We start from the raw sequence: 26,875 nt of genomic DNA, 5'->3' as shown, positions 1-26,875 counted from the left end.
AGCACAGAGAACAGAAGCAGCATTAACCAACATGCTGATACAAACACAAGCTCTGTCAGGTTGTATCAACTCTCTTACCTGTAGACTACCTCAGGGGACAGTCTAAAGTGGCTCCCGTACCCTAATAGAGTGCATGCTTGTGACATGCCCGATGGAGAATTCATAAACATAGTGCTCTAATTGGTTTATTTGGGGGCTTTACGTTGAGATCAGAGTACTTCAAATACGTAGACCTCAAAACGACGGCACCCTCAAATAATGATACCTGGATTTTGTTATATCCTAGGAAGAGTTTCTCCAGTTTGACCAAAGACTGCAGTTTGCTCAGCTCCCGCAGCCTGTTTTCTTCTAAATGAAGCGTCAGCAGGGAACTTGGCTTGGCAAATGCGGTGTCATTAAATGCCCGGATGCGGTTATGGTCGACGACCAGCTCTTGGAGGACGAACAGGCTGTCCAGCCCTTCGACCTGACTGATCTCATTTCCTAAAGAGTTATGACATGCTGTGTGAGCCCCAACTTCCAGAATAACAGTTCATCTACCCACCTTCATTTAAATATTCATCAAATGACTTTTAAAGCTAGAAATGACATTTATTTTTATGTCTCAACTATAACACAAACTGATCTTTCCCTGACCTCCAGTGAGCAGCCTTTCCCCAAACAACCACCTAGCTGTAGCAAGGGAGGGTTACTTTTCCTCCCTTTTGCTCTGTCTAACTTGCTACTTAGTCCTAATAGTTCCTCCTTTTAGACCTACCACTTCTATTAATACTACTGTGGACCAGGCCATTACTAGTATATATTAATGTATATTCCTATATTAATGCATAATATAACAATACATATATTATATAATAATACATAATACATTAATATATGATTCATATATATTATTTTGGACAAAAGATTCATATGCTTTAGATTAACTTATTACTATTTACACCAGGGCAAACTAAGGTACATTATTTAGCCAAACTGAGCCTCAATTTTTCTTCACTCTCCTCAAGGTGTCCAACAGCAGAGAAATTGCTAAGAAAATGTGATGGGTAAACATGCAATGGATTTCTCAGCCATAAAGAACAAGATTATATTCTTTGCAAGAAACGCATGCTACTGCAGATAATAACATTGAACAAATTAAGGTAGTCTCATACAAACTGCATATGTGGAAGTGAAATGAAGACAACAAAGGAATGACTAAGGGGGACAGAAGGAAGAGACAAGGGAGGTAGAGAACACATGTAACACAATACAAATGTATGAAAATGTCCTTACATAATAATACTAGCTACAGTGAGTATATAAAATCAATTACTCTTTTAAAAAGCTAATAATTTACAACTAAGTAAAAAAACTTGTGACTATTAAATTTTTGTTGCCAATGATCAATGATGCTTATGCTTGCTTGTCAAAGCAAGATGGCAACCCAGGATTTATAAGCAGCATGGCTACTCACCCTGTAGAAAGAGGAACTTTAAGTTTCTTAGTCTGTTAAGTTGTAGCTGAACTAAGTTACAAATTCCATTGTATCCCAGATGAAGAACCTCTAAACTCTGCATTATTGGAGGCAAGTTCTCATTGCTTACTGAATCTCTGAAACACACAGGGAAGTTTGAAGTCATAAACTTGATTTAAAAGCAATTTTATCATAACAGGCAGCCTGAGATGTATTTACTATAAAGTAAAAGTAAGATAAAAATTTATATGAGCTTTTGATATATGATAGTTGAGTAGTGCTTTTATAATAATAATAGTAACTTTTATCTCTTAAAAATGCTTATATGGAAGAGAATACAGAAAGTCACAATGAAATGTGAATCGTCAAGAAAAAGAAAACTGTTGTATTGCACTAGAAGGAGATAAATGGAGTTATCTTTATTCTAAGAGGATGTATGCCCAAATATATTAAATTCTGACTGAGCTACTAAAAAATAATTTTGCTAATAAGTTAATTCATCAAAGTCACAAGATAAAATAATAAATATGGTCTGAAAGTCTAGTGCCAATAATGAAAACATAAAAATAAAATTAAGAAAACAATTCTTTTATCTTTTATATCAGTGTAAGAGAAAATAATTTCAGAACACTTTAGAATAAATTCCAAAAAAGCACAAAATTTATATATAGTTAGCTACATATAACTGAAAGAAACCAATGGGGGAGGAGTTGTCAGCAAGTAAAAAATTATTTCGTGTTTGTGTCTGAAGAGTAAGATGTCAATTGTTTCAAACTGATGAATAGATTCAATACAACCTCTATCAAAAACTCATTAGGAGAAAATGACAGCCTTAAAATTTACAAAGAATTCAAAGAACTCTGAATATCCAAAATAAGTTAGGTGGCTTACATTCTTGTATTCTCAATATTGACACAGTCGTAAGTGTGCAGTGAAATTACTGGCCCTTGCAATGACAAGGGATGGGTCTCAGAAAGTGAGCTAAGTGATAGAAGCCAGACATAGAATGAAAGTAGGAGCTTGGAGGTGGAACGAGCCATCGGCTGGGCAGCAGGGTATGAAAACAGGGACTGAAAATAGCCAAAGTATGCCACATACACCCGTGAAATGCCAGGATGAAACCCATTATTTTGTACAATTAATAAATGCTAATAAAAGTGGAAAAGTACTTACTATGTAATTTCAATCTTATACAATTCTAGAAAGAGGCAAAATTTCAGGGAAAGATAGCAGATCAGGGGCAGTCGCCAAAGACCTGGATGTTGGGGAAAGGAGATTGCAAGAAAAGTGGGGGTGGCTCGAGGGGACGGTCACTTCACACTGTGGCTTTAGGTGGGCGTAGCACAGAGTTAGAGGACTGGATACGATGGTCAGAAATCATTAAATACTACACTGAAGTTGGTAACTTTGTTATATGCAAACTGCCCCTCAGTAAAGATGGTTACAGAGGTGCTCTTCACTGAGAACCGTGAAATCAGTTTTGATTTAGTGAAAATATTTTGACTTAGTGATGCACACACACATCTTTGTCTGTTTATCCATCTAGGCATCCTTTCTTTTATAAATGTATAGGAAGGGAGGATAGATATGTCTTCCTCTTCACAAATTATATCTTTTCCATTGATATAAGAACTGGGTAGGGAACAAGGACAAAGACATAGTTCATATTTTTATTTGTGAAGTTTATTTTTGGCATACTGTTCATTTAATAAAATAATTCTTAGTATCAGCCAAATATGTGCACTATTGTGTGTTACTTCTCTGGTTGTTTTTAAGTGTGAAAAATAAAAAGATTTGTTAAAAGTACCTATTTAGTTTTGAGGTTCCTTGCTGTCCATAGCCACTTGAGGGCACTTTCTGGTAGAGCAGTTGTCTGCTGCTTAAGTGAGTCTGAGGTTTTAGTCTAGGCATGATTGATTCAATGTGATTATAGTTGAGGCATAAGACCTACAGAAAGAATATCTCATTAATCAAATGTCCTATGAACTATTCAAATGGGATGACTAATACTTGGGATAGAGAACATAACTAGTAATACTATTTTATTGTGAAAAAGAACATTATTATCCCAAAGCATTTAAATTTAGCTTCAAATGTGTTTTTTAATGATCTTACATGTTGGAGAATCACTACAAATAAAACACCCGAGTCATTGGCCAGCTATTCTGCATGCCTAAGTTGTCTGTCTGATAAAGATAACGATTTAGCAAGTTGTTTGTTTCTGTGTGTAGATGCCTTTCATTTCTGAGTTGAGGCAAAGAGACTGCTTTGAGAACCACCTCATCTCAATTTCACTTCATATCTGCTCATTAGAGACAGGGCCTCTCACCCTGTCTCGTACTGACGAGTAAGGTCTGCATGGAAGTAAAGGACGTAAGATACATTGACCAAAAAATTTAGAAGGCAAGACTAAGATTTTCTTGATTAGTGAAAAACAAAGTAAAATATAATTTAGGGAATAATTTCGACACCTTAATAAGGAAATACATTTTAATGTAAATGAAGATTAAAACTTGTGCTGATGTCTTTGAGGGCAAATACGGCTCTGCAGCCACGTGCCTTCACGTTGGGCAGGTAGATGAGGCCACTGAATGAAGTGAGTTGGTTGTTCTGAAGGTTCACATTGCTCACATTCCTGAAGTGGTCAACAGGGATCAGATCCACAGTCCTGAGTTAGAAAGCAAATACAGCCATTATTTCAACGGGACAAGTAAGTTCCTCTAAATGATTCCCAAACCCATTAAAGAGTCTTGCCGGACAAATTATACACAATGTCAAATACAGGAGACGAATGTTCAGCTAAACATTTGTTTTTCTGCACAGGTATGAAGAAAATGATATAGAATCTGATTGCTTAAAAAAAACATATCTATTACCATTAAACAATTACTGTAGATGACACTTATACAATAAACGTCTTCAATTTACTTACAAATTAACATACAAGTTCATGAGCTCACAGAAGACTTGATGCAGTAAGTCATAAAATAAACAGGTCCTACATTTCCATGGGCAGATGTGAAGTAGGCTGTTTGCAAAGTGACAAGAAATGAAAGCAGTGGGCTTGAGCGGGGGAGCGGTGAGGGCTTTGACACCAGACTTTTGTGAGCTGTTTTGTGAATCCTTCACAGCACTGGTTTCACACTCAACTGAGAATGGTAATGGGCTCAGGAAATCGACAAGCCAGACAAGCCTGGATGGAGCCTGGACATAATAACTCCACACTCAAATCCTATCATGCATCTAAGAATCCCTTAGAATGAATGAGGTATAATTAAAAGTGTAAACAGCTTTTCTTTTCTTTCTTCCTTTCTTTCTTTCTTTCTTTCTTCCTTTCTTTCTTTCTTCTTTTTTTACTAACTTTGATGTTCATGATTTACTTAGGATGCAATTACACTTTTGCTGTTGCTTAATAGAAGAAGAAGAAGAAGAAGAAGAAGAAGAAGGAGGAGGAGGAGGAGGAGGAGGAGGAGGAGGAGGAAGAGGAGGAGGAGGAGAAGAAGAAGAAGAAGAAGAAGAAGAAGAAGAAGAAGAAGAAGAAGAACAACAACAACAACAACAACAACAACAACAACACACCAAATGTAAGTAGTAAACCTAATATAACTAGCTGTAAAAGAAATGAGAGAAACAAAACCAGATGAAAAACAAAACCTCTCAGTAACTTTTTAACCATAGTTCTTGGTAAGAATTATTCCATCATTTCAAGGAGTACCAGAAATAGACTAGCACAATTATTGGGTATGTTAGGAAATGAAATCAGAAAACTTGGTAATAACTATATGTGTGGTTACAGTAGCACATGTACACAACTACACATGTGGTTACAGTGGCCATGCACACAACTACACATGTGGTTACAGTGGCACATGCACATGAGGAAGTGGGTTTACCTGATGGATGATGAAGTCCAGTTGAGCTCTTGCATTTGGAGAAAGTTTGAGTGTCCTTGTCGTTCGGCAATCATGTCGGAGGTGAGCCGACCACCAAACAGATCTTTTGCATTCTCAGTCTCTGATGCTTCCTATGAGGACATACAGAAAGTGATGAGCTCTCTGACAGATGACCACACATCTGTAACTACAGATGCAAAGGGAATAGGCACACTTCTCTTTATTCTTTCCTGTAGAAACAGCTATTCCCAGGCCCCTGTACATTGGATAGGTCGAACAACACAAGACAGGGATTTAGGGACTTTGTGACCTGAAGAATGATACTCCTGCTTTCATTTTTTTGCCTCATATAAGCCAGACTGGGTGCTGGGAACCAGAAACAAAGGCCCACCATGATACAACTGTCTCCAGTCAGTGGAGAAGCTAAAGGAAACCTGGCTACACAATAACTGTTAACCTTTGAGATAATAATAGGCCTGTTCTACCTAAGCATCAGAAAGCAAGCTTTGGCCCCACCACCCAGGGCAGAATAGGTTACTTAGTATTGCCAGCCTACAGCAAGACTCTTAGCTTTCTCCTGTTGAAGGAGAGACTGAACTTTCATTCCTTCCCAGCATATAGCTACTCTGAAACTAACAATCCCAAACCAATTCAACCCTCACAGAGTGTTACTAGAGATCAATGGTGGTGGTGGGGTTGTTGCCGCTTCTCTTTGCATAACAAGGGGTCTGTGGATTATTAACAATGCATTCCTGTCTGTTTCTCTCAGCCAGGATGAATCTGTGGAGGGCCATGGGAACATAACAAGAAGTCTCTCCTAGCAACACACAATCAATGGAGGCTTGTTAGAAAGCATGAACTCCTACCCCAGCCTTAAGGAGCTTCACACACTTCAGGCTGGCAGCAACAAACTGGTGCCCAGCATTTTCTCACTGGTGCATATTGGAACACAGTCAAAAGAATGACACATGGTGAGCAATCCCTGGGGAACTGTGAGAGAGGCTCCAGGAAAAAAAAATGGCAGTGAGCCTTTTACCTTAAGCACATCTTGTTCCCTGGGTTGTTTTTGAACATGAATTCCTGCCTTCTGTGACAAATATTTGCATTCACTTTATAAGGCATGTTTATTCTTGTTGGATGTCAGAACATGGCTGTAGAACCCAACCTGGTTAGTGTACCCTGGATCTGAATACGGCCTTCTGCCTTGCTTTCCTGCTTTCTAAGATATACTCTGTAGTATGTGCCAGGCAACTGTGTTTAAATTGTCTGTCCCAAGAGAGCTCTGGGTAAGGGCTACTCTGTTAATATTTGGTATGTTTTACATGTTTTTCTGATGATGTTTTTCTGAACTCAAGCAACGTTCCTTGGATCATTGCTTCCTTTGTTGCATTTGTGTATAAAGGTACGTTGAAACTGAAGTAAGGCTGTGTCTGCCCTACTCTTTCAGCTCCTCAGATCCCGGGTCTCTCAGACACAGAGCCATATAGGTTGGAGAAAGGTAACAGTGCATGGTCAGGAAGGGTTGCTTGGGGTTGCAGGAGGGCTGCTGAGACAGGTTGCCTCTGCTCTGCAACAGATCCAAAACTGTCCAGCGAAATGTAGAAAACTCTCTCTCGTCATGTTAAAAACCAAGAAAAAGTTCAGTGTGAAGAGACAATAAATAGATCCTCTGAAATGGCATAGATGTGAGTAATTAATGACGATCAGGCCTCACAAAAACATTTCAGCAATTATGAATGTACTTGAATCAAATGAAAATACTAACTACCAGCAAGGAAGTAAGACCACAAGAAATTTCGATAGATGCTATGAAAAGATTTTAAGCCTGAAAAACAATATAACCAGGCAGTTATTTTAAGGGCAATGATTTTTCAGTTTGCATTAGATAAAACTGGTAAGTCATTTGATCAACACTTACCTACTCTCCCTTCTTATATTTCTAACTCACAAAGATTTCATATTTGAAATGAAGATATATACTCTTCATGCAAGATGATGTTTGCATTTCCTACATTTTTAAAAATATTCAGGAAAGTGGAATAAAATGAAGTTACAACTATCTAGAGAGCTCTTTAGTTCTTCATAGAGTTTGCCTTCACTTTGTTAACAATATATAAAGAACTGTCCCACTTGAAACAAGTCATGTGTCATCTCTCAGTCCTTGTGCGCATCAGTGCTTTGACCTGTGCCACTCTTGGTCTATTCACAGCTCAAAAGACTCCAGGGATGTGTTGCCCTTTAGTTCTCTCTGCTCCCACTCCTCACTGCTTTTCTTCCTTTCCTTTTTCATTTTAGGTTCCCTAGGCAAAGTGTTAAAGCCTGTCAGAAGCCAAGTGACTTTTCTAGAGATGGCCCACTGTTTTGCATCAGGAAGATGGGTGAGCTCTGAGATTGCAGGGTCCTTAGAGACTTCATTCCAGGATTGCTTCTCGCCGCTGAGATGCCTTTCCTGCCACTGTTACATAGCCTAATCATTCCCGGGCATTAGCTCACTCTATTGGGCAGATTTCCTGCACAGTTAATATGAAGATGTACTTTCATATAGCAATGCTGTATAGACAAAGTGATGTCATAATTCCTGATAATGATTTTATAGAATTCCTAAATTGATACAAATAATCTCAAGCCCCATATAGAATAAAAGAGTCAAATAGAGCTCTGTAAATCTTCATGTGTCACAGGCTAATTGCACTAGGAAAAGAAAGCAGGCTTGGAACAAATTTACAATCAAGGAAAACATTCATTCTAGGTTAGGTGTGATACCATTATCTGGTAACTAAAGTAATAAACAGAAGATGGAAAATTTATTGTAAGTGCAAGGACAGAAAATAAATGATGAACTAGTTTATCCACACAAGACTTCAAAATAATGAGATACAAGGCAGATGATTTATCTCTTGACAAAACGTATGCTAACTTATGACATAAAAACATTGCTTTAAACTTATAATGAACTTAGGGATCTAGTAACAGATAATGAATATTTAGTCAGGTAATAGTTTTAATGAATAGATATGTAAACATATCTATCTGCTGTAATTCCTTAAATCTTATCTATCTATGACAAAAACTATTGCCTTAAACTTAGTATGAACTCATAGAATGTAAAAATTCTTAGAAAACCATGTGACCAATTATCCTGGCAAAAGATAAAAACTAAGAACAACAAGAAAATGGTGGTGCAGCCTTCTTCAGCTTCATCTAGTATGCATGTGTCTCTGTATGTGTGTCCTGCTTCTCTCTCTCTCTTTCCCTCTCTCTCTCTCTATCTCTTTCTTTCTTTCTTTCTTCCTTTCTTTCTTTCTTTCTCTTCCCTTCCCTACCTTTTCTTTTCCTTTCTTTCCTTCCCCTCTCCTCTTTTCCCCTCCCCTCCCTTCCTCTCCTCTCCTCTTCTCTCTGGCTCACTAAGAGTTAAGGAACTCCAAGCCTCTCACCTGGCCAGGGAAGGACCTGAGTCAAAGAGAAAAGAACCCAAGTAATTAAGTTTCCTTTTCCCTGCTGCTACAACCAGGAGCTAGTCCCCAGAAGCCAGTGGGTTTTGGCCACATAATCGCAGACAGAAGCATCTTTGGCCCTGATGGCTGACTCCATACCACTTCACTGCCCTCCTCAGGAAATGTGTGCTGGGGTAAGCCCCCCTTCCCCAAGCCTTACCCAGACTCCCTTGCATTCTATACTCTCTTTCTTTAGACAGCCTTACAAATGCTTTCAGTTTAACTATCAGCTCTCTTCAAGCTGTTTCTGACTCTTGAAACAATGTGAATGAAATTTCATATTGTGAGATGTACTTTGTCTGAAAGTCTCCTTCCTGGAAGCTGCCTTTCTTCTACTTTTATTGGGGCCTGTTTGTTACAGTAGTCTTGGTGACTAAGAGACTATCAGGGGTCTGTTTAAACTCATTAAGGGAAAGTTATTTCCTCCTAGTTAAAAGCATGGAATCAGGCTCTGACAAGAGTGGAGACCTGACGTACTGTACTATTGTTTCCTAGGTGGGAGTGGGTGGGTGGGTGGGTGGGAGGCACCCTCATAGAAGCAGAGCAAGTGGGGATGGGATTGGGGGTTTGTGGAGGGGAAACCGGGAAAGGGGATAACATTCAAAATGTAAATAAATAAAATAACCAATTAAAAAAAATAAAAGGGGGAAAAGAGTTAATCCACCAGAACCTGTCAATTGCCTTTTCAAGACTCCACCTCTCAGGAAGGTTTATTCACTCAGCTGTGCTGAAGTATTGGGAGGAGTCATTTTACCCTTAGTGAGATAATGTGCTTTCTCTTTAGCCTGTCACACCAGTGTGGTCACTCATGGATCCACCACTATGCTGGTCTTTTAAGGTCTAGCCACCACAACAGTGTAACTTTCTCTTTTTCTTTTCTATCACTTTTTTTTGGGGGGGGGGTGGATACTAACCAAAGCCTAAGCATGTTTTCTCTAGCATTTTGGGTCTTCTTAATCCTCCTCTGAAGCTCCCTCTTGTACCTACTTCCTGCCATGTGACTGGCTGCTGACCTTCCTTACTGAACACGCTGACCTAACTCAGGGCAAGGCTTCTCTCTTCCTCCCTTCCACATACCTTCCCCAATGGCTGCCAAGATTTATAACTTGCTTGCTCTGTTGTTTTCTCTTAAACAATAGTAAAATTGACCTCAAGCTTCCTAGTGTGTGTCTTTTATGAAGTCTAAGAATCCAAAGAGCTAAGCCCGAGTTCCTCCTTAACATTTATATTGTATTTGCAAACTTTGTAGACATTAAAACCTGATTCCCTAGCATTTTTGCCTGTAGCCATTTTTGTCTCATGCCTGCCAGCCATTTCATATTATTGTTGTAATGCTGACATAGAAAATTCTTTCTGCATGGTCAGACTGACCACATATGATCCTGTTATGTTCTTAGCTTTGTTATTCTTGGAAATTCCACAACTACAGGCTCCACTTAGGACCAATCAAATTAAAGGTCAGTTACAACTATTTTGTTTAGCTAGCCAAAATAGCTTGCACCACCCTGAAGCTGTGTATGAGCTCATTGTGGGTTTTTTGCCTTTATAAACTGGCCCTGAGAAATTTCAAGGTCTCAGTCTTAGCTCCTGAGTCTATGCTATGCCCTTGATCTCTGACTGATCAGTCTTGGTGTGTGTGTTCAATAAACTATTCTTGTTTGACTGAGGCCAGAGTCTGAGAGGTTTGTGAGGTGATTTCTGGACCCCAGCAGTAGGTATCTTTTCATGTTTGCTGTGTATGGCTGATAAATTCTGTCAATTTCCCCCAGAATTTCTCCTGTGCAATACTAACTCGGCTAAACCCTCCTTAGCTTACAAGATTAGATGAGCACAGGCACATTTACGGTGGTGTGACTGAAGAGGCCCCATTGCTTTTCATAAGTCTCGGTTTTCTGCTTTTATTTATTTATTTGGTTGTTTTGTTTGTTTGTTTGCTTGCTTGTTTTTTGAGACAGGGCCGCTCTATATAGCCCTGACTGTCTTGGAACTTACTATACAGACGAGGCTGGCTTCAAACTCACAGAGATCTTCTTGCCTCTGCTAGGATCTGCTGAGTGCTAGGATTAAAAGCATGTATCACCACTGCCCAGCCATCTTTCTGATTTTGAAGTCACCTCCTTCTGGCCCAGTTTCTCATTATTTGATCCTTGGCATATTTTAGTAATTTTGTTTGCTGTTATCTTCTCTACTGCCATAAATACTGTTATTAGATGAAAATTCTTCACACACAGTTCTAGATATGTGATTACCCTTCTGAAAACTATTCAGCATGTTCCCATTCTCCTTAATTTGAAGTCCCAATTCTTCAGCCTAGTCTTCATGTGCCATTATTAATTCATAGATTTGTAGTACTGGTCCTTCCTTTTATCTTGTTCAGAGCTGAGTACACCTGACTCCCTGCCCAATGCTTCTGCGATTCTGCTGTGTCCGTTTCCCATCTCAGTGTAGGAGCACTGGGGTCACAGGTGCAGACTAGCCTTCCATGGGATCCAGGTATCCCAGCTCAGCGCCTCATGCTTGTGCTATGAGCTCTTTACCTGCTGAGCCCACTCTTCAGTTTGGAGGCACCAAATTCTCTGTAGGAACAGGTAAACACCATCTTCCCTCTCTGCCTCATGTTAGACTATTAAGAATTGGCCAGGTGAGAGAGTTGTAAAACCCAGAACCAAAAAGAGCTTTGGAGAAGTAGGTTTTAATAAGCATGATGGGGTTCAGTGTAATACTAGAGATAAATCAATATTCAAAATGCTTATGACCTGTGATTATGCAAATATATGCACTGTGGATCAAATGTTATGATTCATAAAAACAACTTACAATTGAGATTCCATCCAAAGCCTTCAGTTCTGGAAGATGAAATATTACAAACAACCGGTAGTTTTCTTGGTTCCATATAATAATGTTTCCATACATGTCTAGAATGACTAAGTTGCATAAACCCTAGATGATAAGAATAGATTTAATTTATTTATATATGCAAATCACACTCCATCAAGTTATTTTTCCAGAGGTTAGACAATCTTGAATTTTAATATTTCAGTTATATCATATATATAATTATATCATAGAATTTGAGTGTTCATGGAAAATAAGTTAGTCTCAGAAAAACAAATACTGTGTGCTCTCGGGCAGATTGGGAGCTAGTGGAGAGAATTCCACTCATATACAGAGCTGGTGGAGAGAAAGGCCATGAGGTGGAAGGGGACTATTGTGGGAGGGAAGAGGAAAAGGAGGAGGAGCAGGAGGCGGGGGCAGTAAAGGGTATGGATATGATCAAAGCAATTGTATGTGCCGTGAAGACGTCATAATGAAACAAATTACTTTGCACCATGAAGCATGCTGATAAAAAGTTATCTCATACTTGTACTAGATCGCTGTCATTTGCACATTTACATAAAACCAATGCAAATGTATTTCAATAAACCTTGTCATTTGATTTTCTCTCTTATAGTTTCAACACACTCTGTGCAGTGAGCAGGGCTTCCATAGCATAAAGAGTAAGAGCTAGTGCAAGCAGAAAACCGACAGCCCAGGCGGTCACCTTTAAGTTGTAGATCTCCTGGTTCACAGCGATGTAGTTATTGCTTATGTACAGCTCAATCAGAGTGAATGTCTTTTGTAAAGCGCTCAGTGAGGTGATCCTGTTGTTCTCAAGAGAGAGGGAGTGGAGGTGAAGCAGATTATCAAAGGTGTGTTTTTCCAGGCCGGTGAGAAGGTTGTTGTTCATGCTGAGGCGGCTTAACTTAGTCAGCCTGGTGATGCCTAGAAAATCAGCAAAGCCAAGGAGAGACTCAGCCAAGGCACATTAGTTTCAAACAGAACAAGCTAGCCACTGCACCGATGCTCCTTGTGTGTAAATCATTTCTTTCTTTGTGTTTCAGAAGGACAGAGTCATGTGCAGAAAGTTCCACTCATGCATCAAGTTTTGATTTTGGATTTCTAAGTAGATTCATTTTTCTTAGGTGTTAAAGAAAGGCATTTTGTAGGTAGCAACTTCTCCTTCAAATATAAAAATAAAAATATAATAGCTACTAGATCTCATTTTAAAACACTAAAGATTAGAAACCAGAGTATAACACACTGGAAATTATGGAATCAGTCGTAGTAATGGCAACCATTTTTCCCCAGTTATCACATTACATGACTAAAATTGTTTTTAGAATGAACTTTGAAAGCTGGCCATTCCTAGCAGAATCTAACCCTAATGTATCCAGTGGGAAAGCGTTCAGGCAGGAGAGAGCAGTTGGAAGAGGGGACATCATCCTTTTTCTTTCTATAGCTGCCTCAGACAGCTGTGTGCTGGGATTACTGAGTCACTACACAGCTGGCTGAAAGAACTTGGGGTTAGAGTCATGATCAAATGTGTGATACAGAGCCACAGGTAAATGGTACAACTACTCCATTTCCTTATCCATAACAGGGCTGTGTGAAAACCCACCTCTAAGGGGCTACACAACTGAGTCCAGCTGTTTCTAGGAAGGGAGACTTTGAGACAAGTTTTAGCAGACCAGAGACGGTTTCTTTCAATTTCTTTCCATTAAAGGCATCAAGTAAGGGTCGGGACAGAATCCAAGACAGCTGCAGAATATTTAATTTAGTGTCTTTCAGAGCGTGTTGTGTAAATGTTAGGTTTTAGATGCAGTAAGCAGAAACCAATGTTATCTGAAGAATCTAGGATGGCTGCTGGGAGCGAGGACACTTCACTTCAGTCTGGCACAGAATCAACGTTCTGATACTAAACTTTAAACAGTCAAAATGCACTCATGCCATTATGACTGAGACCTTAGTAAAGAAGATTTACTGGTTTGGAAGTAGAGCCATAGAAGATGTCTACAGGATTTTTTTGTCATCTCTCTCTCTCTCTCTCTCTCTCTCTCTCTCTCTCTCTCTCTCTTTCTCTCTCTCTTTCTCTTTTTGGTATACATAAAATTTTACCATTTTCCTAAGGGCAAAATTAATTTTACAAAATGGTGAACATTGTACTTGTTTTTTTAATTAAACTAATAAAATTTATTTTAAAATATACCTCAGTATTGACATTATTTAAGTCATCAAAATAATTTATAATAGTTAAACAGCTCTTAAATATACATGATAACTTCTGAAGCTAAAAGTAATATGAACTCAACCAGTTTTTATAATCTTTTTGGAACATTAAACATGATAGAAGTAGGAAAAAAAATCTCTTATGAAGTCCTCTATGAAAGGAAATTGTGACAAGTCCCTGATTACACAGAAACCATACTATCTCCAAGGGAGAATACCCAGTATAACTGTGGCTTTATAGAATGAACTGGGTAGTGTGCCTTCTGTTTCTATTTTGTGGAATAGTTTAAAGAGTATTGGTGTTAGGTCTTCTTTGAAGGTCTGATAGAATTCTGCACCAAACCCATCTGGTCCTGGGCTTTTTTTGGTTGGGAGACTTTTAATGACTGCTTCTATTTCTTTAGGGGTTATGGGACTGTTTAGATGGTTTATCTGATCCTGATTTAACTTTGGTATTTGGTATCTATTTAGAAAATTGTCCATTTTGCTGGGCAGTGGTGGCGCACGCCTTTAATTCCAGCACTTGGGAAGCAGAGGCAGGTGGATTTCTGAGTTCGAGGCCAGCTTGGCCTACAGAGTGAGTTTCAGGACAGCTAGGATTATACAGAGAAACCCTATCTCAAAAAAACAACAAAAAGAAAAGAAAAGAAAACAAAACAAAACAAAAAATTTTGTCCATTTCATCCAGATTTTCCAGTTTTGTTGAATATAAGCTTTTGTAGTAGAATATACCTTCCTATTAGCGCCTCACGGTACCTTCTCTAAAACTGACCATATAATGGGACACAAAACAGTCCTCAACAGATACAAGAAGGTTAAAATAATCCCATGCATCCTATCAGATCACCATGGACTAAGGCTGATCTTCAAGAGCAACAAAAACAACAGAAAGCCCACATATACATGGAAGCTGAACAACACCCCACTTGGTCAAGGAAGAAAGAAAGAAAGAAATTAAAGACTTTAGAATTTAATGAAAATGAAGGCATAACATACTCAAACTTATGGGACACAATGAAAACAGTGCTAAGAGGAAAACTCATAGCTCTGAGTGCCTTCAAAGAGAAACTGAAGAGAGCTTACACTAGCAGCTTAACAGCACACCTGAAAGCTCTAGAACAAAAAGAAGCAAATACACCCAAGAAGAGTAGATAGCAGGAAATAATCAAACTCAGGGCTGAAATAAACCTAATAGAAACAAAAAGAACTCCACAAAGAATCAACAAAACCAGGAGCTGGTTCTTTAAGAAAACCAACAAGCTAGATAAACCCTTATTCAGACTGACCAGAGGGCACAGAGACAGTATCCAAATTAACAAAATCAGAAATGAAAAGGGAGATATAACAACAGAAATGGAGGAAATTCAAAAAATCATCAGATCCTACTACAAAAGCCTATATTCAACAAAACTAGATTTTTTTCATTTTCTAATTTCCAGTGAGTATAATTCTCACTTCTGTTAAGGTCTTCACATTTCTAAATATCACCTTAATTCCATATCTTTCAAAATGAAACAGACTGTTGGCTCTTTCCCAAAGATAGCTTCACCCATACATTTCTTAAGTGCTACAAATGCTAAGGACGACCTCATTTCTACATTACTACACACTGGGTATAGTGATTGATGGTAATCCCCTGCATTAGAAAGGAGAGAGGCCCGCGGGGTTGACAGCTGCTGGGGTTCACTGTGCTTAGCAGTTCATTATCAATCCTGTCCATCGAAGACTCTGACACAGGCCTTCTGGAGGCTTCTCTAGACAGCTTCCCCTTTGGTTGCTTGAGCTGTGGTGGCTATGACATCTTACCTTCTATCTTTGAGATGCAGTTGCCGTCTAATGTGAGCTCCTCCAGGTTGACACAGGACTCAAGGCCTTCCATTTTGGAGAGGTTATTATTGCTGAACGATGCCCATTTCAAATTCTCCAATTTCTCTAGATTTGTGATTTCAAAGAGATGTTGTCCATCTAAATTTAAGGCAGTTATCTATACAATAATTTATATTACATGTTACTTCTGAATCTTGCAAACAAATTCAAAATTATTAGATTTAAAAAGCTAACAAAACAATCCAAATGTGATACTTAAATGCTAGAATTCCTTCAGGAACTAATGATATGAAAAAGGCTTAGCTTACAACAAAGTTAAAGCGAGACAAGACTCTAACAAGGGTGTTTGTTGTATTGAGGGTACAATGGTGGGCCAGATGGGTGTCACTGCAACAGCTCCTGATAAAAAGCTGTCTGTTCCTTTGGGACAGCCTGAGCTGCAGAACCACTTTGCTTCAGGGCACACTCATTCCTAGCCTGGCTCATTGTTAGTGGTGGATATAAAAATTTGGCCATCTCAGCCCCACTTGGAACATCTTTAAAGCATCAGTGTGTTTCCAGGACTTGGGACTACCATTGAGCCTGCACTGCAGCCAAATAACAACCTATATTACGCAAGAAAAATGTCACCAATGTTTCCCATTTCAAGGGTTCTGATGTGGTCAGGTGACCTTATGTAGTAAGAAGCTGCTGAGGCTGTGACCTGTCCCTCCCTGTGGCCTCGATAATTCCTAGATTCTCTGGCAAAAATTTCTGCTCCCATGTCACCAGGGTGCTGGCTTGATCTCTGGCTCTGAGCAGAGTGGGCTAAACTTAGTATTAAAGTCTACTCTTCAGTTTTTATCCTTTATTCTACATCTCCAATTTATAGACCTTTATTCTAAATTTCCAATTCCATAATAACTATAGTTGAAGACAAGTCCCTGTAACATCTTTCTAGAACTTGGTCTTATCATTTCATGTTCCCTAAAAAATGGTACATTTATTACTTTAAAAATGATAAATTGCCTTGTATGTTTTCTCAACTTTATTGAAGCATAATTTACCATTTAAAATGAGAACTATTTAGAGTATATTATTTGATAGCCATGAATTATAAATTAAACACTGAGGTCTCAATTAGATGTGGAATCTAAGCAGCTAAACTCAGAGGCAGAGGGAAGACTGGTAGCTTCCGGGGATGGAGATGGAGGCCCAGGAAATAGGGTCGAAGGGCACAAAGTTTTAACTTTTCAAGAACAATGAGTTCTGAGGGGCTAAAGTATATTATTACGACTACAGTTAGAACAGTGTATAGTATACTTGACATTTGCCAGGAAAGTGCACCTTAAGTCTTCCTTTCCCATTTTATCTCTTCATGTTTCTGTTCCTTGTCTATCTCTGTCCTCTTCATGGTTCACACCAATGCTCATAGAGATCAATATAAGCTGACACAAGTTTTAATGAATGAGTCGTTACCTTCGAGTACCAGTTCCCAGTCAGATGAAAGTGGGGTCCTAACTTTGAAATCTGGGTCAGAATTTTGGCAGAAGGCCATATACTGAGCATCCGAGGTCTTTCCTCTTTAGAGCTGGAATGCTGTAAGAGAGTTAACTAATAAAATACAAAAAAATAGGATGAATAAAAGAGATAGCATAATGATGTTCATTTATACACAGCTAAGTTTTTTTCCCACAGAAGATGAATAGCCCAATAAATGATTTTAAAATGTTTCCTTTCCCTTAAAATATTCTCCAAATCTAGCTAAATTTTAATTTTCAATTTGTCTTGTTTTCCTACACACAACTTCAAAGATGCTTATACTTTAAACATTCATCTAAGGCTTCCGTGAGACCACGTATTATGTAGAACAGTCCTGCAAGCTCGTATGGTCCCATCCCAAGCATCTTCCTACCCTCTCCTTAGGTGGATCCCTCTCACATGTTAGTCTACCACCCACTCTTCCTTCTCTCTAGTCCTGTTTGTGCTCCTACACAATACATCATTAAGCTCTACACTGTCTGAACTTTTTTGGAAACTAAACTATGTCTATCGCATTTTCTTGCTCCTTCTCAACACTATGGGATTCACTTATGCTGCAGCATTGAGGTGGAGTTCATTTACAGTCGGTGGTGTGTAAATCCCCTCTGTGTGACTTTTCCTCTCTCCCCCCTCCTTCCCTTTCCTAGACAAGATCTCATGTAGCCCAGAATGTCCTTGAACTTTCTATGTAGCCTAGGATGACTTTGAACTTCTGAGCCGATTGCCTTCGCCTCCTGAGTGCTGGAGATAATAGACGTGCGTGCCACGCCTGTTTGTGGGCAGCTGCTTCAGTCTGCAGAGGGTTCACTGTCTATGAAGCTCGCAGGCCTGGGCCTCCCTGCCTCTTTGTTCTGAGATGCTCCCTGTCTTAAAACTTTCAGTAGTCTTTGATTTCTGTTGGGGCAAATCTCTAAGTCTTCCTCAGTACATTAATTGTATTTTTATCAGCAAAAGTTTTCTTCCCTTCATTTTGATTAGATCCGAACCCAACTGTTTACTGTGTTTAAGGAATGAACATTCAAGTATCCCAGGATCTGGGGTGGAGGGTAGCTGGGGCTAGGGGAACTGGGAGGAGGGGATGGAGGGGAGGTTGCTGTCAGATGTAAGAAAGGAAAATAAAGAAAAAAAAAGAAAGGCATTAGATTGAGATAGAGCTGAATGTTGGGGATCAAAACCAGGGCCAACCCAAGCTGAAAGAGTGTTTGTAATAAACTATATCCCAATGCTCAAAGTTCAGGATTCTCTATCTGCATAACTTAGGAATTTCTGTCCCTGCAGGCTAACAGGTTAGCTTTGTTTTTAGCAGTTTACACATAATACTGATACTAAATAGTGTACTAAATGCTCTCTCAAAGCCTCCAAAGCTTACTGCATACACAAATACTACTTATTTTCATACAGCCTCTAGAAAGGACTCAGTAAGTTAAGCACTTGGGAGGCAGGGACAGGCAGATTTCTGAGTTTGAGGCCAGCCTGGTCTACAGAGTGAGTTCCAGGACAGCCAGGGCTACACAGAGAAACCCTGTCTTGAAAAACCAAAAAAAAAAAAAAAAAAAAAAAAAAAAAAAAAAAAAAAAAAAGTAATTACTTTAGAGACATTAGGGGAAAGGCCTGGCATTTGAGGCTGTTCCAAGATAATTCATAAAGCCTGCTGCCATTTATGGGAGAGAGTATAGGAGGCACATTGATGTAGGAAAATTATCAAGTGGTAATATTGGTATATGTTGATTTTTATTAATATGCTAGGAAATATTATCAAGCTTAATGAAAGAAAAGAAGCCAGAAAAGTATCATTTGTATGTCCACCTAGCTCAGGGACTAGTAACCTGCTGATGCCAACCTGAGTAATCTTGGTCCCACTAATGAACTTCAGAGCTGCTCTGGTTTCTTCTTCAGAGATGAGGATTCCGTCTAAGTGTGTAAGAGTCTTTAGTCTGCCAATAACACTCAGCCTCAATGTGGCTGGCTTGGGAAAAAAATATCAAAAAGTTAATTTTCATAAGATATCACATGTATTATGGCATGGGAAAGTGACACTTCCCCCTTTTCCATATAATCAAAAACTGTATGTCTCTCTTTTCCATATAATCGAAAACTGTATGTCTCTCTTTTAAAACTACTTAGCTTCTAAAACTAAAGACTTAATTTAATTATTTAAATAGTAGTTGCAATTAAATTACGTAAGGATAAATCTGTTCCATTCTCAGGATGCAAGCCCACTTCTCTGGGTGGGAGATCCCAGGAGCTCTGGGGGAGCATCCCGTGAAAAGGATGATGGGAACCACGAGGAGACTCAGGCTGGCTGAGTGGGCCTGCTGAACTCAGCATGGGTCTCCTGACTGTGCAGTCTAACTTGACAGGAAGATAGTAACCATTAGAGAAATCTGCTTTGGCAACAAAACAAACAGAACAGAACAGAACAATATTGCTTTACCTAGCTTAAATTCAGTGTTATAAATTTAGTAGTTTGGTCCACTTAATAGAACCAGTCATTTTATTAGTACTTGTAAAACACTAAACATAACCTTACAAATGTCAGTTATTTATTCTTGAGATGTGGTCTCACTACAGAACCTATTAAGCTGGCCTTGAACTCACAACCCTCCTGCTTCTGTCTCTCAAGTGCAGTGCCTGGCTCTATGTACATTTTAGAAGCAATGAAAGAAGATTCTTAAAATTATAAATTTGGGCTCATTTAAAATACTGAGAGATAGCCTTAAAGGTATAATATGAACAATAATAAAAATAACACTCAAATTTCCTTCTATAACAGAATATGATTTTATAATTTAGATTTGTGAAGAGACATGTTTTCAATATTTTAAAGAGAACAAATAATGGAAATTGCAAAGTAAGCCTATATGTGCCCAGAGTTTAGGGCACATTGTAAAATGCGGTTCCATTCTTAACAGTGGTTTCCCTTACCAGATCAGATTATTCTTGGCTCCTGTGTGTCATAATAAAAGCATTTCAGCACACTGACATGAATTCTCTGGAAGTTTGCAAATGACAATGACTTCAATCATTTTTAGAGCAGTAATGCATTCAGACTGTCACAGGTTACAAGATATCTGGCATGACAGCATAGCTTTTTCTCACAGTGGCATTCGAGTCACTAGATCACCACTCTAAACCCACTTATCTAGGATTTTGAAGGAAGCACAAGAAACAGGTGTGGCTTGCCCATGTCTGGCTAGGATTGGCCACCGAGGCAGAAACTGGCTCTGAACTTAGAGCACCTGCTTTTCTAGTGGTGTCTGTTTCATACCTTCTGCCAGGGGTTGTGCTGAATGTCAAGGGTGAGAAGGCTGGTGGTGTGTTTGCACAGCACATTGATCTCGTCTCCAGTCTTCTTCAGCTGGTTCCAGCTCAAGTCTAAATGCTTCAGTTTCATCAGGCCTCTGAATCCCTCTAGGGTTATCACATGGTTATGGCTGGCATCCAAATACTCAAGGTTGTACTGTGGCACATACAAATAGGTTCAATGTTAACCCAGGGTTTGTGTATGCCAAGTGCTTTCTCCCACTTCTTTAAATATGTCATATGTTTCCTTATAACACACACAGAAAACCTACACAGGAATCATACAGCCGTAAGGGTAACACACTGGGTCACTGCAGCAGTTCTCAGGTCAGGCTTGGCTCTTGCCAGCTCAGGAGAAGGCAAGGACTGTAGATGAGTTATGCAATTAGATGATGGCTTTGACAATGGAGGAGCTCTGTCAAACACACAAAGTCAATCCTTAAAGATCAAAGAGACTACAGCATAGGCTTCCTCATCTCTCTGAACACAGAGCTGCGGGGTCTTGTTTGCATCAGAGGGCAGGCCAACAGCGACTTGCAAGACAACTTGTTACCCACAAAAATATATGTCTTTATACCTAATACCTACTTATATCATTGAAATGGCTTCAATTACAGAATTCATCCTTAGAGACGGAAATTTAATTTTATTCTATAATTTTCTTTCTTTCTTTCTTTCTTTCTTTCTTTCTTTCTTTCTTTCTTTCTCTCTTTCTTTCTCTCTCTTCCTCTCTCTCTTTCTCTCTTTCTTTTTCTTTCTTTCTCTCTCCATTTCTTTCTTTCATTCTTTCTTTTTAAAAAAGAGATGTACAATATGTATAGTAGAGGATGGCCTAGTCAGTCATTAATGGAAGGAGAGGCCCTTGGTCCCATGAAGGTTCTATGCCTCAGTGTAGGGGAATGCCAGGGCCAGTAAGCAGGAGAGAGTGGGGTGGTGAGCAGGGTGAGGGGGGAGGGAACAGGGGTTTGTTCTTGCTGTTGTTGTTTTGTTTTGTTTTGTTTTTGGAGAGGAAACTGGGAAAAGAGAAATCATATGACAAGCAAATAAAGAAGATATCGAATAAACAAACAAAAACCAAACAAACAAAAAAGAGACTCACGGTTTCCTAAAGCTAGGCCTCCTGATATAAGCCAGTGATTGCTGCTAGCAATAAAATGCACCTTTCTAAAAATGGCAAAGCCAAGCAACTATGGTGGTGTGTGCACTTGGGCGAGCATGAGCAGGGGAGAGTACGGGGAGGGGGTCTGGGGAGGGGCAGAGGAGGCTGCACAAGGGGCTTTGGCTCTCGGTAGCAAACTCCCCTCTTTCTGTGTGGGCTGCCTAGTAAGCACACTCTCCTAAGAGTGCCCAGCTCATACATTTGCATTGTTTATTTTAATGTATCTTAATGTTATCTTACAGTAAATAATAAAATAGACACTAAGTAAGGCCATCTAATTGACACACTGGCCACCGTGCTGTACATTAAATCCCCAGAACATGTTCATCTCATAATTCAACATTTCCTTCCTTTGACCAACATTTCCTCTCCCCAAGGCCCAGGCTGTCATCCTGCTTCTATGGGTTTGACTTGACATTTACATTTCAAAAGAGCAACTCTTACCAAGTGGTACACATCATCTAAGCAAGTAAATTCGTTAAAGCTAATGTTCAGTTTTCGAAGCCCCGTTAACTTGGAAAGATCTCTCAGTTTACTCAAGCTATTCCCATGTAGATTCAGACTCTGAAAGCAAAAATAAAATGTGAATTGAAAAACAAAATACATTGCTTTCTGTGACACAGTCTAGACGTTAATAGCTAACATATTTAGAATAATTATCAATGCTTCTTAGCCTTATGGCTAAGATCAAGCGTAGAATAATTAAATCATCTACAATAATGCAAACATGAGAACATGGTTGTTATGAATAACATTCAGAGAATGCTAATACAGTAAGTAAATATGCTATGTGATGTTGAAAGTTAATAATAGTTTGTAGCAACACAGCTGGGCCTGGCATGTGATCAACATGACTTCCTATTTGGTCTAAGTTTGTTAATAATTAGCAAGAAATTCTTCTTTAGTGAATAAATACATTGGTTAGGGTATTTGTTAGGGGAGATCTGCTTTTCTGGTTAGCCAGTAACAACAGAGGCTCTCACAATTCTAGACATTAGGCAGAAAACCACATGGGAAAGAGGTGAAAGCGCGCCCCTTGACTGAGCCCTGGACCGAGGAAGAAAGCCTGATATGTCCATAAGATAAAGCTGTCAGATACTCATTGATTAATCCTAGAAATGGATTCAAACATTTGGACTTTTACCTAAGTCATTTAAAGAGAGATTACTGACCATTCAGAATAAAATCACTTGCTTGTGGAAAGCCATTTCACTTCAAGGAGCTACTGAACTCCCAATGCATGGCTAGACTGAATTAATACATGATATTGTAGAAAATACACTCCAAAATTGAAACTTAATATTTCTCCTTAATAAGTTTTCATATTTGACTGCATGTTGAAATATTTTACATGTTTGGGTTAAATAAAGTGACAAAGAAGTAATTTAAGAAAATTTAATTTAAGTATTTTAAGAAAACTTAAAAATAAAACCTTAAAACTTCACGTGTGTTTCAAACTTGATTATTACTATAGAGCACTGGCCTAGTCTTCATACAGCAGGAGGACTGGGTACTTTTCAATCAAAGTATATGATTTCTAACAACATTGGGTAATAACTTTAGACTCCACAAACTAGATTAATATTCCAGATTCAAGTTTCCCTTCCAATTTTTTCTTATAATACTCACCACAATATGGCTGTAAATATTAGTCTTAGCCAGGGAAATTATCGTCTTCTCATCCAAACTAATGAGTTTTGGGCGGGGCTTAATCTTGGGCTCCATCTTCAAAACTTCATCATCAAATTTCAAATCCTGTGAGAATACTAATCCTTCAGAATACTTTTTGCCTTCTTCTAGAATAACATTGTTTAATGTAGAAAATAAAGAGTGAACTTTGACCTAAAAAATATTTCAAATGTTGAAAATTCAGTTGATTATTTGTTACATAAAACTAAATAGGCTATATAGAAAACAATTGAGTTTTGCAGTTATACAATAATATCCAGAATAATAAAAATCATTTTAGTAAATATATAAGCATAGATTAAAATTATGAGCTAGGCAGGCATGTGTCTATTCTCACCCAAAAAGATTTCTTAAAACTGGCAAAGAATACATTTAAAATATTTTAGGGCATAGAACAGAAACAAGAGTTAAGAAATTATTAGACATAAAGCAGAAGGCATTGATGTGTGACATGTAAGAACAGAACTGTGACTTTTAGGAAAAACATATGCAAGTAAAAACTTTTAAGAACAGATCCAGAGAAGTGTGATATTTAGAGTAAATAAATAAAAGAGGAGGCTACTACTGGTAAGTACTGGGTACGAAAGTGATTATAGCAAGAACTGTGAATGAATGAGTGATTAAGAGCTACATGAGCAAACAGAACTGACCCTTGAAGAAAAGAAAATAATTAACCAGAGAATATTTTTAAATATAGGAGAATACAGAACCTATAATAAAATATAATAGAAAAAATAGAATAAATATTATAATAAATGTAAAAATAAATACTAAAATAAAATGATAGGTTTTAAGAAGCCAAATCCTGGAAGCCAGTACTGAGGAAATATCCCATAGCAAAGAATTAAGAGGTGAACATGAGACAAAAGGAGAAAGTCATTTCCACATCTTTTAGTTATCATTTCAGAGCCACTTCTCCAGAGTGGATTTGAGATGACTCAACAGAGAACTGAAAAGAAACTAAGGGGGCTAGAGAGATGGCTCAGCGGTTAAGAGCACTGACTGCTCTTCCGAAGGTCCTGAGTTCAAATCTCAGCAACCACATGGTGGCTCACAACCATCCATAATGAGATCTGATGTCCTCTTCTGGGGTGTCTGAAGACAGCATACAATGTCTAATATAATATAATATAATATAATATAATATAATATAATATAATATAATATAATATGATTAATAAATTAATTAATCTTAAAAAAAAAGAAACTAAGGAACTAAGAGAAGAAAGCTTCCAGAAGCAAAGACAAAACTAAGCCATTGGATTTGAAGAGCTCATGAAGTGGCGAGCAGCGAGCATGACGTCTGGCTGGCATTGGTAAACTGTCCTGATTGTCCTCCTCTAGGCTGCATCGTCATGGAAGCTAAACGAACTACTGCTTACTATTTGTCTGGGCGTCTGTGTACTCGGCAGGAAGAATCTCATGAGAACAGTAAGAAAAGATGCCTAGAATCATATTTAATACAAAGTATTAAAGACCTATGCATGGAAAAGAGCAGAGACACATATTCAAATGAATGAGGTGGGCCATCATGTTTTTGGACAAAAAGACAAATGATTCAAAATATTTAAATCAGGGGTAGAGAAATAGTTCAGTAAGTAAGAGCACCTGCTGTACAAGCACAAGAACCTGAGTTAGAACCCCTGGCACCCGTGTAAAAAGCTGAGCATGACTACCTGTGCTAGCAAGCCCAGCAATGGGAGGCTGGAGCAGGGGTGTCCCAGGAGCTCAAGCTAGCCAGCTCAGCACAATGGCAAGTGAGTTTCTTTCTTTCTTTCTTTCTTTTTAATTTATTTTTATTAGTTATTTTCTTTATTTACATGTCATATGGTTTCTCCTTTCCCAGTTTCCCCTCCAAAAAACAAACAAACAAAAACAACAAGAACGAACGCCTGTTGCCTCACCCCTCCCCATACTTGCCACCCTACCCTCTCCCACTTATTGGCCCTGACATTCCCCTACACTGGGGCACAGAATCTTCACGGGGCCAAGGGCCTCTCCTCCCATTGATGATCGACTTTGCAATCCTCTACTATACACATGCTGCCAGAACAATCATTCCCACCATGTATAGTCCTTGGTTGGTGGTTGAGTCTCTGGGAACTCTGAGGGAACTAGTTAGTTCATATTGTTGTTTGTCCTAAAGGGCTGCAAACCCCTCAGCTCCTTTGGTCCTTTCTCTAACTCCATCATTGGGGACCCTGTACTCAGTTCAATGGATGGCTGTGAGCCTCTTCATCTGTATTAGTCAGGTACTGTCAGAGCCTCTCAGGAGATAGCTATATTAGGCTGTCATGTCCTTCCTTCAGTCTCTGCTCCACAGTTAGTCTCTGCAACTCCTTCCGTGGGTATTTTGTTCCCCCTTTTAAGAAGGAATTAAATGACCACATTTTGGTCTTCCTTCTTGAGTTTCATGTGGTTTGTGGTTTGTTCTTCCTGTATTCCGAACTTCTGGGCTAATATCCATTTATCAGAGAGTGTATACCATGTGTGTTCTTTTGTGCTTGGGTTACCTCACTCAGGATGATATTCTCCAGGTCCATCCATTTCCCTAAGAATTTCATAAACTTATTGTTTTTAATAGCTGAGTAGTACTCCATTGTGTAAATGTACCACAATTTCTGTATCCATTCCTCTTTTGAGGGACATCTGGGTTGTTTCCAGGTTCTGGCTATTATAAATAAGGCTGCTATGAACATGGTGGAGCATGTGTCCTTATTACATGTTGGAGCATCTTCTGGGTATATGCCCAGGAGTGGTATAGCTGGGTCCTCTGGTAGAACTATGTCCAATTTCTGGAGGAACCACCAAACTGATTTCCAGAGTGATTGTACCAGCTTGCAATCCTACCAGCAATGAAGTAGTGTTCCTCTTTCTCCACAACCTCTCCAGCATCTACTGTCACCTGAGTTTTTTATCCTAGCCAATCTGATTGGTGTGAGGTGGAACCTCAACGTTGTTTTGATTTGCATTTCCCTGATGACTAAGGTTGTTGAACATTTCTTTAGGTGTTTCACAGCCATTCGGTATTCATCAGTTGAGAATTCTTTGTTTAGCTCTGTACCCCATTTTTAATAGGGTTATTTGGTTCTCTGGAGTCTAACTTCTTGAATTTTTTGTATACATTGGATATTAGCCCTCTATCAGATATAGGATTGGTAAAGATCTTTTCCCAATTTGTTGGTTGCCATTTTGTCCTATTGACAGTGTCTTTTGCCTTACAGAAGCTTTGCAACTTTATGAGGTCCCATTTGTCAATTCTTGATCTTAGAGCTTAAGCTATTGGCGTCCTCTTCAGGAAATTTTCCCCTGTGCCTATTTGGTCAAGGTTCTTCCTCACTTCCTTTTCTATTAGTTTCAATGTATCTGGTTTGATGTGGAGGTCCCTGATCCACTTGGACTTAAACTTTGTACAGGAAATAGGAATGGATCAATTTGCATTTTTCTACATGCTAACCGCCAATTGAGCCAGCACCATCTGTTGAAA

The 26,875-nt window shown here is 38.8% G+C and overlaps 1 protein-coding gene across 1 annotated transcript in view; it reads right to left on the bottom strand.

Moving 5' to 3' along the window:
• Positions 1–26,875, bottom strand: part of Lrrc9 (leucine rich repeat containing 9) — a 74,391-nt gene that overhangs the window by 13,079 nt on the left and 34,437 nt on the right. The window contains 13 exon segments of the mRNA XM_031356690.1: positions 266–483; positions 1,457–1,593; positions 3,264–3,403; positions 4,016–4,124; positions 5,350–5,480; positions 11,661–11,783; positions 12,385–12,605; positions 15,696–15,873; positions 17,175–17,309; positions 19,078–19,203; positions 20,506–20,697; positions 22,144–22,263; positions 23,329–23,541. Of these exon segments, the coding sequence (XP_031212550.1) occupies positions 266–483; positions 1,457–1,593; positions 3,264–3,403; positions 4,016–4,124; positions 5,350–5,480; positions 11,661–11,783; positions 12,385–12,605; positions 15,696–15,873; positions 17,175–17,309; positions 19,078–19,203; positions 20,506–20,697; positions 22,144–22,263; positions 23,329–23,541 (2,043 nt within the window).

Source organism: Mastomys coucha, unplaced genomic scaffold (genome assembly GCF_008632895.1).
Source record: "Mastomys coucha isolate ucsf_1 unplaced genomic scaffold, UCSF_Mcou_1 pScaffold6, whole genome shotgun sequence".
Classification (NCBI taxonomy): Eukaryota; Metazoa; Chordata; class Mammalia; order Rodentia; family Muridae; genus Mastomys; species Mastomys coucha.
This window is presented reverse-complemented; position numbering and strand designations above follow the sequence as displayed.